The 16,995-nt window shown below is 35.9% G+C and overlaps 1 protein-coding gene across 8 annotated transcripts in view; it reads left to right on the top strand.

Annotated features, from left to right (window-relative positions):
• The window catches only part of Nalcn (sodium leak channel, non-selective), a 322,796-nt gene that overhangs the window by 139,692 nt on the left and 166,109 nt on the right, over positions 1 to 16,995 (top strand). For all 8 annotated transcript variants that reach the window (XM_087193085.1, XM_087193083.1, XM_087193087.1 and 5 more), the window contains exon 11: positions 632 to 763. In XM_087193085.1, the coding sequence (XP_087049211.1) occupies positions 632 to 763 (132 nt within the window). The remainder of the gene's footprint in view (positions 1 to 631; positions 764 to 16,995) is intronic.

Genomic DNA, 16,995 nt, shown 5'->3' with positions numbered 1-16,995 from the left:
ACTCTTAGTTTCTTTATCCATAAAATTGGTATAACTTTTTAGGAATGCTATGAATATTAAATGAGTTAATGTATGCAAAGTACCTAGAATGGCTGCAGGTACATAATAATTGCAATATGGACATTAGCCATTATTATTTGTAGTATAATTTTCAGCAAATATGTATGAAAGCAATAAGTAAAAATAAATCTTCGGCTTCTCCCACCATTCAGGTGTTTGATGACTATCTCTAAAATGTTTTGATCCTTAATCAGTTTCTCTGTTAAAAGAAAATAAATAATACTTGTTTTGTGGTTCAGCTTTTTAAAAAATCCTTTCTCCACAGTCAAATTCAGGATGAAAACTACCTAGCCAGTCCTTCAGAATTAAGATGCAAACTACACACATTAAATGCAGTATAGTCTCCATTTTTAACGGAAGGTCTCTGAAACTATCTTCCTGGTCATGTTTTGACTGCTTGAAAAAAAGATGCCTGTGTCACACTGCAAGGGACATTGCTCGAGTCATCTTTGAAGCACGGTTTTGCACAGCACTGTATCACAGAGTTGTCACTTGAGGTCTCAGCCCTTGGATTCCATTCAGTCTTGAGGTGTATTTCTTTGTTAAGAGTGTATCATTTTTGCCTCCCTAGAAAATGATGCGGTCGTCAGTTTTCCACATGTTTATCCTGAGCATGGTGACTGTGGACGTGATTGTTGCAGCCAGCAATTATTACAAGGGAGAAAACTTCAGAAGGCAGTATGATGAGTTCTACCTTGCAGAGGTAAGCAGCTGTCTGCGTCCTGCATCTCCAGCCAAGGTAAAGGTGAACTTCAGAGAGGGCCATTTATGAACAGAAAATAAATTTCAGTTCATTAATAACTTGAGTTCCACCAAAACTGATTCATTCTCTGATTATTAAAGTGATTGCTCTAGTCACTGTTTTCTGATTCATTTCTTCTCCTCAAGAGCCTGGGAAATCTCCACAGTAAGTCATGTTGCCAGGGCAACCCTTTTTCCCTGGGTTTTACCTAGTGATCTTGCTGTTTTCAACCCACCTCTCATGTTCTCTCCCTTTGTTATTTTGCATTATCTTGTTTCCTACTAATGTAAGCAAGCACAGATTCAGAAGATTAGAAATAATCAAGTCAGGAGGACACTGAAGGAAAATTTAAACAGATGTACAGTAATTGCTGAACTAGAAACGGAGATGCTACAACCTGTGCTAACAGCGAATCACCACAAAGCAGCTATATATGTTTGAGGTGATGGAGATGCTGATTACTTTGATTTGATCATTACACAGGGTATACATGGATCAAAGCATCACATGGTACCCCGTGCATTTGTACTTTACTATGTGTCAATTAAATGTAAAATAAAACTTAAAACAGAAATGGTAGGTTTAGTGATTATATAAACATCTGTATAGCATCATATATACCATATTAGGGTTTTCAAATAGTAATTATTATTGGCTGAGTGACTTTGTTAATATTTGATTCTTAAGTATTTTTAATAATTTCCAGTGACCACTGTTTTTTTCACTGTGAAAAAATTATATCAGAATTCAATTGTTTTATATATATATATGAAAAAGTTGATTGACAAACAGAAATTCATTCATCCTATAAGTATATATAAAACTGTGCTACATTTTAAGAAATCCCATATATAAAAAGTAAAGCAAAAAGGTAGAAAAATTACAGTTTAATTATTTTTACTACACAGGCATTTTCACATAAAAATTGATTTTTCATATAGTTCAGTTTTCTTAGATACCTAGAATTCTCCCAACTCACTAAAATGAGTGGATAATGAAATTCAGTCCACCCACCCATGAACTCTTCTGAAAAACAATTGGTTGCATATACCTAATTCAGTGTAAACATCTATATAGATTCAAGGAACTTTTAAGGAGACACTTATGAATTCCTGTCGTGGTGGAAATTTTCCTATAACAAAATATCATTGATAATAAACCTCCACAGTCTCTGTAATGTAACACTTAACTAATAGCTCCCTGTTACATGGAACTTGTAGTCTATCAAGAAATATAGATGGCAAACAATAACGAGATTTTCATACTGTGGTGAACTAATGATAGTGGCTCAAGAAGTAATTAAATCCAAACCAACATCTGAAAATGATATCATTTTGCTACAAATCCAGCACACAGAGAAGGTTAAAAGCAGTGGAAACACAGCAGTAGTATTGTCTTCAGACACATGCCTAATACAGAGAGAGGGCACTGGGGGCATCCCCATTGGTTTCTGTTTCTCCTGGAATGCAGGAAGTAAGGCTGGCATTCAGGCTAATGACAAGACAATAAGACGAGAAGCTTGAATAGAAAGGAGGGTAAGCAAAATCTAATAATAATAGAGATGCAGTAAGTACAAGACTAAATATTCAGCTGAATTTCAAGAGTAGAAATTTATAGTAATACCAATTTAGAAAGATAGGTGACTTTTTTTAGGCTTTATATAAGAAGGAAGAAAACCAACATTCAAATTGATAAGCTTTAGATTTTTTAAATCCCCCTGGTGGGTGGTTCTGAGAGACAAGGAGATGAAGGAATAAGGATGACTGGCAGAAGGGTGGAGAGGAAGACCTGTGGTCTAGACTGAGTGTGAAAAGAAGTTAAAATAAGAGGAAAGTGAAGGAACAAAAGTAAAGGATCAAAGATCTCTTGTCAAAGAACAGGAATGGGTGAGGAGGGGGGTCAGAGAGCTGGAAGGTGAAGTTGTGGTCAGAAACCCCGTGGAGTGAGTGCATAAACTGCCTGCACTGGGAGCAGAACGGAGTGGAATTCTACTGGAAGTGTACCCAATATTCCACATGCAAAAGAGATCTCTTTCCTCTTTTATTTCTACATATTGGATGATTTATGATTACACGGTAACAAGTTTCAACAAAACATCAAATAATTTATATTGTAGAGTTCACTGATTACTATTTAAGTGCATTGGTAAAGTCAAGAGGCAGTTGATAAATCCTTGTCATTTTTCTGTTTTGTAAATAATACTAGAAATTAAAACAACAGAGGAACAAGATTGTGTAGTAGGATCTAGTATTTGTTATGTACCCCATTCTTATTGCTCTCTTCCTAAACCGTGAAAAATAAACTTGATTTCACTAACCTAGGCAGTAAAGTCAGTTCTGGGGATCTACTGCATATATAGCATAGTGCCAGTAGCAACCATATGGTATCGTGTGTAAAATTTTCTAAGTGGATAGATTGTAAGTGTTCTTAACACACATGAAATTATTAATAATAGTAACAATGAAGGTGGCAGGTGGAAACTGGGAGAAGATGAATATGTCTATGACATTGTTGGTGATAATTTCAGGGGAAATGCTTATTTCCAAATGAATATATTATATCAATGAAGCTTTTTACATGTCAATGATATCTCAACAAAGTAGTAAATAAAGTAACCGACTGTGAAGTCTTGGGAAGAAAGCCAATAAGCAAGGCAAGCAGTGATGATTTAGTTCACTCAAAAGCCTTCCAGAGCACATGAGTTTATTCTTGAACTATTTAAGCATTCAGAACTTCTTGTTCCACTAGATTGGCTGACTTGCAGTGTTTGGGATTTTCCAAGTATGTTTGGTCTTTATTCAGAGTATCTTGTCACTTCTCTTTAGGCCAGAAACTTGTATGTAAGTGAAAGTGATTTGTCTTAATGAATGTGGGTAAGTCATTTTAAACTTACTTAAATAAAATCTTTCCTTTTTAAAAAAGCTTATAAAAATGGCTGTAGTGTAAACTAGGGGTCAGAAAACTATTTTTAAAGAGTCAGATAAACATGGTAGGCTTTGCAGGCCGCCTGCTTTCAGGATCAGCTAAACTCTGCCATTGTGCAAAAGTGCAGTGGTCTCAGAATGGTTGTCTTCCAGTAAAACTTTATTTGCTAAACTGTGCTGTAGCTTGGATGCTGGCTTAAGGTATAGAAGCAGAGAGCATTTCAACTAACATTTATGTGTGTTAAATTCCAAAACATTAATATTGACAACAATAATAGCTTCCGCTTTAGGGAGAACTTATTATGTGCCAAATACTCTAAAGGAATTCTTTATCTCATTTAATCCTCAAAATGTCTGTAATGGCAGCAATTCACATTTATGGACTATAATGATGCTGTATTTAAAGCAGCAGCATTATGTAATAGCTTTGAAAGCTTATTTTTAAAATAAATCACAAAAGGCCATTGCTTTTGAAGAAATTATTTCTTTCTTAGACTTCTATATATTCCAGAAAAAAAAATTATTTAGAAAATCCAAAATTAGCCACTTTACCCATTAGGAATCGACTCACAGCCTAAAAAGACATCTTTAAGAATAAATTAAGCTGCTTAAATTCTGTTATGAAGCTGAGGACTTGTTTTGTTACTTGAGATTAATTGGCCTAAATTTAGAATTAGTAAAAAAGCAGAGAAAACTTTATTTTCTAATCTATGCATAATCATAAGAAAGTAAACACTAATTTTTATAAGAATTTTAATTTTTTACTTTCCTCTAAGAGAATATATTATTATTTCACATAAAATCACAGTTTTATGATAAGCAGTTATATTTTAAAATATACTCTTATTTTTAATTACAGATAAAATCCAAATATTTTCTTCTCTATCTTTATACAATAATATATCAATATATGTATATCCATTACATGTATCGGAAACTTACCAGCACAGTGCAGTGATAGACACACGAGGTAAACAATTTTAACAAAATGCCTCCTTTTAAGAAACTCATAAGCAGATGGAAGAGACTCAAGGAAGCAGGCAGAGCTAGCAGACAGCCCCTCTGTTCACTGCCCAAAGTCAGCTCTGTTTGTCTTTCTAATGTCACCTCCAGGAAGCCTCTCTGCTCTCCTCTGGATCTACCTGAACAGGAAGCTTAACCCTCCTTTAGCTCCTACTGTTAAGTTTTTCTGAGCATTGTCATTTTTACCAGTGAAGCCAAAGGAGAGCAAGAAGAGGTCCCCTATGCTATGTACCCATAATAAATTAACTAAAACTCCTGCTAAGACATGTCTCCCTCCCCAGTCTTTCTTGATCTCTCTCCCCTTCACCTCCACATCTCCCCAACTTGACATCTGCCTAAGCAGTAATTCCACTCTGCCCCCGGCCTTGCATTCTCTGCTTGCCTTTGGTAGAGCAAAACAAAAAAGGCCTGCTGTTAAGAGGATCAAAAGGAAGTAAAACAGTCCTCTTCCTCCACTGTTAGCCCTCTTAGTGCCCCACGCTGTGTCTCCTTTTCTAATTCTTATTTCTCTCTTTTTGATTCTTGAGTTATCCTGACTTGGATCTCTAATAAAATGTTGAACAGAAGCGGTGACACTGGATGTCCTTGGCTTGTTTCTGTCTTTTGACACAGGTGCTCATCAGTTCATCATTAATGTTCTATGTAGACTTTGTAGATGCCTCTTTCATGTTAATAAAGTTTGCTTCTATTTCTAAATTAAAAGCTAAGAGCTTTTCTCATGATGAGTTCCTTTTATTCAATGTTCTCTATATCTATTGAGCTGACTACTTCGTGTATGTTAATTTGTTTGTAGTACAGTATTTTGGAATAATAGATCTTCTGATGCTGACCTATATTAGATTCCTGGAACACTTGATTTTGTAACATTACTTTTAATACCCAATTACAATATACTGCCCTTATATGTAGGACTTTTAAATCTCTAGCCATACAGATGGTTGTTCTGTGATTTTTCCTTTCTTTTATGCTACTAATCTAGATTTGTTAGAAAAGTTACATTTCATTTTTAAAGGAAACAGGTATGATATTCCCAATTTCCCTTCCATAGCATCTTCAGAAAGCTCTTCTGAAACGTCTTCTCGGTCTGGTGTCTGTGGTGGGGCCCCTGGTGGAAAAGAAATGATAGAGACATGGATCAGTGGTTTATTGTATGATTTAATGTTTATAATTTATTGGCTCTATGGCTTATTGCTGCTTGCTAGCTATAGAGTTATTAACTTTAACTAATGTTTCACAGTTATGGTATTCTATCAGGATGTGTGTAATCCTGACATCTAAAGGTGTTTGTTTATAACTTCTTGATCATAGAAGTAAATCACTTCTGATGCTAACTGCTTGGAGTTAGGCCAGATGTCGCAGGTTGGGGTCACCGTCCTCCATACGATTGCCCACTGGACACAACAGCCGCGAGCTCAGGGAGTTCCTGTGCCTCCCATACCTGTGACCAATAGGCTACAGTTCAGGGGTTCACACTCACTGCCCCCCTCAAGACTGATTAGAACAACTGCTAGAACAACTAGAACAATTAGAACATTTGCTAGAACAACTCAGAAATGGGACAGTGCTATATGCATACCTAGATTTTCATTACAGAACACAAAATATAAATTAGATCCAGCCAGAAGAAGGGAAAGGCCTGAGAGGATCCCAAGTGTGAAGCTTCCAGGGCCTTCTCTCTATGGAGTCAGGACGCACCCTCTCAACACATTGATGCATAGCAGCACACACAGCTTCCCTGTCGAAACCAGGGAAGCTTGCTGAGATTCGTGACCAGAATATTTATCGGGATTTCATTATGTAGGCATAATTTATTGAATCACTGGCCTCATGCACATGGTAAGAGTTTCAGGCATGCCCAGTTCCCATGAATCTCCTCATTGTCATAAACTACCAGGCCCTCCATGAATAACAGACACTCCTGTAATGTGGCAACTTTCAAGGATTTAGAGGCTAACTCTCAGAACCCAAGGGGGAGAAATAGCCAAACCCTCTATCTTTGGTTCAAAGAACTAGCTTTTAGTTTGGTTAATACTAACAATTTCTATCTGCTCTATTTAAATTTTCTGAAATAACTTGTTTATTCCTAATCTTTTTATTTATTACCTCCCTCTTTTTCTTCGTTATGTTTTAATTTTTGCTCTTATCCTGATGATTTTCCTCTTTTCATTTATCTCTTTCGGTTTCAAATAAACTTTTTTGAGAGTTCTTTGACAAAATCGATTTTATCTAGACTAAATTCATATTCTGAGCTTTAAAGGTGTATTGTCTTTCTTCGTAGATATTTTCATGCCTTTTAGAAGATTGGCAAGCTGCCTTATTTTGCTTAGGCAGTTTTATTGTTCCTCTCTCTCACCACTTCTGTGGTCTCGAACTTTCTTGGTGACTAGCTAGTTGCCTTTATTCTGATGATTTTTGGGCCCCATCCAGAGCCAGATTTTTAAATGTCATTTGGAGGCTGCTGGCCCCTTGATCTTGGAGATATCATAGCTCTGTGTGTGGGGGGGGGGGGATGTTCCTGGAGACCAAACCCAGAGTCTTAACACTGAGCTACATCTCCAGCCCTTCTGTTAACCTTTCCTCTGAAGCTGGATATCACTAAGTCACTGAGTTGTCCAGGCTATGCTTCAATTTGTCATCTTCCTGCATCAGCCCCCCAGAATGCTAGGACTTACCGCAGCTTTTGTCAAGAGTCCGTAAGGGAGAACAGTCTGATTTTATTTATGAGCTGGTTATTTATCCTACATCTTGAGGCCTGTAGTTCTGTATAGAGACAGGCCCAGTCACTAGGTCTTTTTGTTTGGTCCATTGCAGAAGAAACCCATCCAGTCTGTCTGCCAGCCTAGAAGTTTCTTTCTGGTCCACTACTGCCTGCCCCTTGAGCAGCATTGTGGTGCATTGAACTTCTGGTGATACTGGCTTCTGAACTCGATCTGGATTCTTGGGATTTTTTTATGACTGCAATGTGTTGCAAACAGAAAGGTTTTCATGTAGTGTAAACTCATTTATCACCTTGTAGGAAATCATTTTTTCCTAAAAAACTTAATTTCTGTGTTTCTCCATACACATTTTAATGATGTTTGTTAAAATGAAGTTAAATAAAAAGAAGCATTTAAAACCCGAAGCCTATATTTGAGTTCATTAATCACAAGAAATGATCAAGTTAAGAGAGTAACCCATCTTGCCATGGCAGCAGTCTTTGGCATTATTGTTAAAAAGTTTAATTGTATTTTCTGGAAAATTTTAAGTAGATTATATTCTTATGGCAGTTGCTTTTTTCATGTGTTCCTAGAGAATTTAGGCAGTATCTTTCTAGGTAGAAAAATACCATAATTACAATGTGGACTATTCAGCCAACCATCTGAGAAGTTTGCTCTTTTGCTCTGTAGACCACTGAGGGAGGCACCCGTAGGCCGAGGTGGTGATTAACAGACAGCTCCAGAATGATGCAAGCAAACTTTTTTTGCTGTTAACTGCATGTGAATTTCATTTAAGAGAATGTGGCTTCCTGAACTGAATTTCTTGTAAGCTTTGTCTTGTAAATTTCTCTTGTGATAAATACACATTCATTTTCCCATGAATACCATTACTTTCATTGAAATTATAAAACAGAGACTGCAGGACAAATCTTGGGTGATATATTTCAAATATCTTTCCACATATGGGCAATACCTGTACCATTCTATCTTCACAGGCTTCCATGGCAATATCAGTTCATTTATAATTTGTCATCTATAAATGTTCATACATTATTCATTGAATTAAAAGGGCAGAGCAATTTCCATTGTTCCATTTATATTGAGCATGTCATTTTCCACTCAATTATTATTCTCTTTACCTTTAGATATTTGGCAGTCATCTTGCTTTACCTGCTAGCCTCACAAATCCAATTACAAGTTCTTTTAGACAAGCATTTAAAAAGTATTTCTCATTCTTTTCATTCTGCAACAATTATCTTTGCACAAGCTATGTCCTATCCTGAAAACGAATAGGATACTTTTCTTTCAGTAATAGCTTCTTTAATTTTTAAATCTGCACCTCATTATTGACCATTTTCTTGAAAGCAGGATGGATTGTTATGGCAAACACTATTATATGTCATTATGTATTATTACAAAATTCAAATGTTTGAATTTAAATTAAAAAATACAGTGTTCGAAGAGTCCTAAAATGTTCCTTTGAATATTGTACTCTCCACTATGGTGACAGAAGACTGTGTGTATCTGTCAGGCTTGCGCTGTGGTTTGAGTATGGTTTGTTAGCCTCCTCCAAAGCTCCTGTTGGAATTTCATCCCCATTGTATTAAGAAAGAGGGTGACAACAAAATGGCGCCAATGTATTGTCCAACTGTGGGGTTTAGGGTTGGGGCTTTGGGGAGAGGATTAGGGTTAGGTCAGGTCACCAGGATGAGGCCCTTATAGTTGAACATCGGTGGCTTTATAAGAAGAGAAACAGGAAGATACGCACACATACCTCCTTTCTGGCTCTTTCCATACAGTGTCCTATACCACCTTGAGCCTCTGCCAACAGCAAGGCCATCACCAGTTGTGGCACCCTAGACCTTAGAGTAGAACTATGAATCAAAATAAATTTTTAGAACTTACCCAAAACTGTAATACTGTGTTACCAGCAACAGAAAGCAGACCAGCATGACAGCATGTATTCTCAACAGGGAGGAATGAAACACTTCCCAAAAAGTGAAAAAAATTTTAATGAATTTTATTGGTACATTTTAGGCATACAGAATAATGACATTCATCATTGGAAATGTGCACCTTTACATAATCTCTCTTGGTTCTTATGTTTTCCCCATTCCCCTGCCCTCCCTTCAACCTGTCTATCCCTCCTTATTTACAAAGATTTTGTTTCCATTTTTTCAGTGAAAATTTATTCTTAGTTGATGGGAAGCAAAAAAATCCATCTTACTCTTTTTATGCGTAAAGCAGAAATAGACATTCAGAATATATATATATATATATATATATATATATATATATATATATATATATATGAAGTAGTGATTAGGAACAAAATCTCTAAAAAAGACTCATTTGGAGGAGTGTGACCAAAAAAGGAAAGGGGAAACACTGCTTCCCAATAATTGTAAAAAGAAAGAAAGAATTTTTTAAATGTATTATTTCCAAGCAATGGAACAAAAATATTTATCCAGGTCTTTTAACAAATCTTGTCTTAACTCTTCAAAAGGAAACTTCAACTGGGACACACTCACGGGTGGGGGGGTTGTTCTGCAAGGGTACTGCCTTTGTTTACTGTTGCTAATAACACAACACCACACACTGTGTGAGTTACAAAGAAAAGAGATTTAGTCTGCCTCAAGGTTCTGGCCCAAGATCGAGGGGTTGCATCTAATGATGGGTTTCTTCCTGGCAAGATCTCAGAGCAGAACTAGGAATTTCAGGTAGAGAAAGAGAGCACATAAGAGATCGAACCAAACTGGCTTTATAGCAGAGCCACTCTTGAACCCACTGAGCAGCCACGACAATGTAGGGCTGCCTGAGAGGAAGGACACCTTTGGAGTCCACCTTTGCAGGGTGTGCCTGAAGATTGCTTGGGATTTGCATAGAGCCTCGTGGTTAGGCACTTGCTTGGTGTTTTTTGTGGGAATCCTTGCAAGTAATAAGGTTCTACAGACATCCCAGTCCCCTCTCCTTTCATGTAGCTGACAGCAGGATGTGATCAAGTTCACCCCTGTCCAGCTCTTGTAGAGGTTGAGTTCAATGAAATATTCCAAAACCACCTATTGAGAAGGGATTGCTATAGCTTGGCTCCTCACTGCTTCTACTCTGATTCTTCTGAACTGTTCTATTCCTCTGAATTTGAATCCTGTGCCAAACTGCATAATCTAAACTAACTGGTGACCATTTACACTCATTGAATTTTCCTAATCCTCTCCTATAAATCTGGACATACCTCTCCTTTTGACAAGCTAATCCATAACTTCAAGTAAATTAGACTTATTTTTATGTCTATTCTTTGTCTACAAAATGTTATCACATTGGAGTTAATACTTTTTATCAGAAGTAGAGTGTTAACTTGTGAAAATTAACAAATTATGTGACAAGTGAAGTATTTGATCCCAAAAGAATCTAGAATCAAGAATCTTAGTAGGAAAACCGGTGAGAATATAGATATTTAAATATAATCACAGAGTAGTTTGCTAAATCTTTTTTAGTGTCTTTGAGAAGGACAGAATTTTCCTACCAAGCAAATGATAATGCAAATGGGTCCAGCTGCATATGTTACTATTAATTATGGTTATTTAAACAACTCGAGTTTTTAAAATAATAACTGCAAAGTTATTAAAACAATTGTACTTACATATTATGAGATACTCTATTAGAGTGTAGTTCAGGAATCTATTAGTAGTATCCTCCTTTTTTATATAAATCTCACTTTGAAATGGATCACCCCCCTTTCCTTTGGAGCAAGTCTTAGTCTGGAAATACAGAGGGAGAAAAATGCCTTTGTGGGTGCCTAACGCTGCTTCCTCTGCTGATAGAGCAGCCATCAGGATAGGGGAAACTTTCATGACCCCACTGGGTTTCACTTTCTCCAGAGATCCTGCCCTACCTCTGGGGAGGAGAACAATTACAGGACTGCCTTATATTTTTGCAAGGCCAATGCTAAGAAATCCGTACTAAGCAGAAATTGTCCCTCGCTTGGGCTTGCAGCAAAGACTTGAGTTGTCTGGTCCCTGAGACTGCTGCTCAGGGGCAGGAACCAATTGATCCCCTGTAGAGAAGTTGCCCCTGTCTGTTGGTTGCTCATGGTCCAGGGGAGTCCACTGAGTCCTGCTGTTCTCGATGGATCAGGAAGGAGCGTTGCCAATGGGTGAATTACTCCAGGTGGGGGGTAAAGGACTTCACTAGTCCTGGGAGAGCCTCCCTCCTTGTGCTCACAAAGGAGTTGTGGGTTTTAGGTCTCTCACCAGCAACAGCCTTGGTACTCCTATTGTCCCTCCTTTGCCACAGTTTGTCCTTGTCTCTGTTGGTGTTTTAATGTCTCCAGGAGAAATAGGGCACAAAACAGACTTTCTGAAACTTCAAGTGAAGATTTCAACAAATGAGGTTAAAAGAGCAAAGACATTTCTGAGAACTTATTCTTAATATGGGTCATCGAGTGGGGGAAAAACTCAAAACAGTGGTAGAAATCATGAGGGAAAAGTGAAACAGACCACCCATCCAGATTCAAATCATAAGAGTCCTTGAAGGAAAAGAGGAACAAAGAGAAGAAAAGTAGTAATAAATAAGAGAGGAAAAATTTCCCAAATAGAACAAAAGCTTAAATCTTCAGATTGAAAGGGCACACTAAATCTCAGAGATTAAATGGAGAAAGCACATCCTAAGTTTATCTTATTGACCTTACTTGGTTGGATGCATAAATAAAAAATGACTTTCAGCCTCTGAACAGGTTTAAGTGACCGACAAAAGGAAAATAAATCTATTGTGCATTGAATGACTCATCCACATTGGAAAGTAGAAGGCAGTGAACTATACATACATTCACTATACATATATACATATTCACTATACATATATCCATATGTATATACTTGATTTTATATATATATATATATATATGTATGTATGTATATGTATATCGTTGAGAGAAATGAACCAAGACTCAAGAATTCATGTAGAACCAAAATGTGCATTTGGCAGTTTTATAGGGAAGGACTAAGCAAGTACACAACCTTGAAATTTGTTTAAGGAAACTACTACAAAGTGTGCTGATCTCAAGATAAGTATATCATAATCCATGTGTCTAAATAAAATGAAGATGGAAAGGAGAGAAAAAAAGAGAGCATTGGATCTACATGGAAGATTATAATAAAAATGCCAAATAGAAATCCTTGAGGAAAATAGAGATAATATGTCAAATCATAATTTTGTATTCAACAATTAAGTACAAATATTATGTCAATTTAAAAATTAAATTTAAATACAAAGTAATCTGCCAGGCACAGTAGTCACACCTGTAATCCTAGCACTTGGGAAACTGAGGCAGGAGGATCGCATGAGAAACAACCTGGAGTACATAATATGTTCAAGGCCAGCCTGAACTACATATATCTTATAACAAAAAAGCCCCTGAAATAAAAAATGTATGAAGAATTTAATGATAGAGATGATTTTAAATTTATCAAGTTTTATTAAGTGAGCCTAGAATTTTAAAATTTTCAAACAGTTCAATAAAATAAATTTTACTTGTGGAATTAAAATTACTGGGACCAGTTCTTAATTGAGATCTGTTCTCTTTCCAAGTAAAATCTTAATGAGAGGAGTTCTGAAAGAAAAGTAACCAAAACAATTGAGGTATCTTATTTACTTTTGTAGCTTTAAAGTGTATTTTAAATTAAAAAAAAAAAATTTAAAGTCTGAAACATAGCCCAAAACAAGCACTATTCAATTAATAGAACAAAATTTTAAAACCTTTTTTAAAATAGAAACTAAGATTAGATAGGTGAGCTATTTCAGAAAAATCAGAGTTTGGGAGAGGAGGTGAACTCAATGGGGGATGAAAGGGCACTGTGTACTGTGAAGTTTGCAAATTGGCAAAAGATGGAAAATCCAGAGAATGTTTTCTGAGTCAATAATAAAAATAAAGTATGGGTTAATTTCTGGCTCCTGGGAATTAAATTGAGGGATTAAAAAGCCAAGTAGAATGTCCAAGTTAATAATAAGGAAAAGAAAGGAACAAATATTTGACCACATCAGAAAAAAAGACAAGGATAAAAGATGAAAATGCCAATATGATAAATAGGAAATGTAATGTAAAGTATAACTTTGCCATAGTAAATGTGAGTAGGCTGAATTTTCTATTAAAAGACATAGAAAATCTGAGTATGTTCAAACAAGATCAAATAATGTACTGGTGACAGAAAATACATATAAAGTAGCTCCAAAATGTGGCTGAAAGTCATCTCTGCAAAACACCTAAAATGTTGAAATATTTTAAATGCTCAACGGAATGTGCAAAAGGTGAAGGAAAATTCTCAAGGCCAATAATTACATATGACATGAGTCCAGCATGCCCAGTAGGCTTCACAGCCCGCAGCTGTCCTGAAGACATCTGATTATCTTTGTCACTAGGACTTTGTGGTTTTCAGGGAGTTCCAAGGACACAGAAGCTAGGAGCAGTGCAGGTAGTCATAAGAGAAATCCCCAAGTAGCATCAGGACACACAGCCTGTACGTACTTCAATGACAGCAGGAAAAAGCCCATCGCTCCAGGATAAATGCTGAGGAACCCTTCAGTCTTAGATGTGAGATATTTTTACTGAAATATCTCTACTGAAAGTTTGTAAAATAGTCTGCCTTTGTCTGAGATGAGAGTTCAAAATTACATTACTTTCAAGGTCTGAAAAACAGCCAAGGAATTACTTCAAAGAGGTAGTGTATTTGCAAAATATCCCTGGCTCCCTGGAAGGACCAGTTCTATCTGGGAGAAAAATTTGTTCTAAATGCATACCCTGAAAACCTAGAGGAAACTGATGATTTCCTCTAAAATATATAAATAGCAAATTAATGGATGAGATAAGAGACCTAACCAGGACAACTTTGGAAAGTTTCGCTCTGCTACCATCAAAGGACTCCCCCCCCCATATGTGATCCTAGTGCAGCAATGGAGAGCCTTTTAGAGCTTTTAGTGATACAAACATCCCCCTGCAGAATGTGTGCAAAGGTTCTCCATCACTGTCCTAGTGGATTCTACTTGTAGACAAAAATCTGATTAGTCTTATTTTATTTAAGAAATTACAGATTTACGAAAATAAAAAACTCTACAACATATTTGATAAAGCTAGTATAATCTTGACCAAACCTGACAATGGTACATAATAAATAAAACTAAAGATCATGTCTTATATAACAATAGATGCAAAAAATATAAATAATGTATTATCCAATGAAATCCAATACATTAGCATTACCAGAGTTTATTCCAGGAATAAACAAATGGATAATATCAAACACTTTCATGACATATGTCACTACCTCAATGAATTGAAAGTTAAATCTCTCTAAGTAGAATATGAAGAGAAAGAAAGTCCCCAATCATGTTAGAAAATAATTATCAAAACCTAGTTCAACAATTACATATAAAGACTAAAGAAACTTCCGTGAAATTAAGATCAAATTATTGATTCCTGCTAATAATATTTTATTATTCAGTAACTACAATTATACTATTACAGCTAATTCATTAATATGACTTCAAAAATAAATCTTGAAGAAACAGTAGCCTTAATTGCAAATGATATGTACATACTTCTATAAAAATTAGGGGACCTTATTAAAATATTAGAATTAATAGAAAAACCTAGTTAAGTAGGCATAAAAAATCAATATGGGGAAATCAATACGTTTTCCCTCCATTGGAACTACCAGGGTATATATAACTTTTTGGATGTGTATGCATAGACAGATACATTTAAATATGAGGAAAAGTTTTATTAAAGAATATAGAGAGATGCCATCTTACTTCAAGAAAAATGGCTGTTATCAAGAAATCAAAGATAACAAAACCTGGTGAGGTTGTGATGGAAAAAGAAACCCTTCTACATTGTTGGTAGGAATGTAAGCAAATTAGCATAATTTTCCTACTGGAAATCAGTATGGAGATTCCTCAAAAACTAAAAGTAGAAATTCCATTTGACCCAACTATTCCCCTTCTTGATATCTTCTAGATAAGAGTTAAAATCGTCATATTACAGGGATACATGCATACCCATGTTTAGCTACAATTTTTAGGAGTTAAATCTTGTAAATGGCCTGTATCCCATCAACAGGTGAATAACTAAAGAAAATGTGGTATTTATACACGATGGAGTACTATTCTGCCATAAAGAGGCATTCATAGGTAAATAGATGCAGCTTGAAACCATAATAATACATACTCTGTGTATATATATAAAGGGGGGTGGAGGGAGAGGGAGAGAGGGAACAAAATAGAAGACAGACAACTATGGCAGGAGATCTTTTTCAAATGGATAGGAGAACAAGACAGGGAGGGAGGGGGATGGATAGAAAAATTGAAGGGGAAAAATGATGAAAATGGAGCTTTTGAAATGGGGAAGGGGGCCAGGAGTTGAAATAAGCAGGGAGGGAGCGGAAAAAGTGGAGGGGTGAGGGATGCAAAAAAGGAAGAATTAAGATGTAATACGTACAGGTACCAAATTCCCATGATAAATGTAGTCATTGTGTACTACAAACATGTACTAAAAACATGAAAAGTTTTTTAGAAAATGTAAAAAAAGAAAAAAATATAGAATAGAGTCCAACTAAATAGAAAAATTTGTGATCTTGGATATTAAGACTATATGTTATTCTAAAAGTCTTGTCCTATATATGAAAGGCAAATTTAAAAATCACAAAGTTGAAGATAGACAGATAGGAGCATGTGAAATGTATAATGTTTATAGAACTAAAACACCAAAGTTAAAAACCACACTACTAGGGCAAAATTATTTGCAATACAGATCCCAGACAAAGATTAATGTCTTCAATATCAACAACACTGAAATCTGATAAGAAAGACCAAATAACACCATAGAAAGGTGTTATGAAAAACAACGTTTTGAAAAACAAAATTTAATTATTTTCTCTCTTAAGAGAAACTAAATCTAAGTGATCAATACATGTATGAACAGATGAGAAGCAGTTAAGTTTGCTTATAGTAGTGCTAGTACAGATTTGGGACATGGGTAATTTTTCTACATTTGTGGAAGGCAAATGACTTACTATAAATATTTTGAAAATGATCTCTTAATACTTGCTCAACTTTAAAACACACATACCAGGTTTTGCCCCAACAATGTCAAGTTTGGAAATCTGTTGTTAGATTTAAAGGAAAAACTTTGGTAAATTTTACTATCCAAAGGCTGATTATTGCAGCCTCATTTTTGAAGTAGTAAAATGTGATTCCTTAAAGTAGCACCTGAATGAATTAGTAGGAAGAATGTTGAGTTAAATAAGTGGTGGTCACTATGGGAAATTGTGCAGTAGATAGGAAGAGTGTGTGGGACTTTAATCCCCTAATCTGGAGGGACAGGCATGATTGTAAGTGAGAAAAGCAAGCTGAGAAGTGTTCTGGAAAATGCAGACCTATTCATGTGACTGCCCAAGGTTGGACAAGGGTGGAGACAACTGAGTATATTCAAAGACATGAATGGGAAACCCCTGGGAAAGCTGAGCAATGGTGCTTAACATTTTCTTGTGTGCTTAAGATT

The sequence above is a fragment of the Heterocephalus glaber genome, unplaced genomic scaffold, assembly GCF_053883595.1.
Source record: "Heterocephalus glaber isolate CG9 unplaced genomic scaffold, H.glaber_assembly_v1.0 deba00001579, whole genome shotgun sequence".
Lineage (NCBI taxonomy): Eukaryota > Metazoa > Chordata > Mammalia > Rodentia > Bathyergidae > Heterocephalus > Heterocephalus glaber.
The sequence above is the reverse complement of the archived record's forward strand: the minus strand, read 5'-3'. Positions and strand labels throughout refer to the sequence as shown.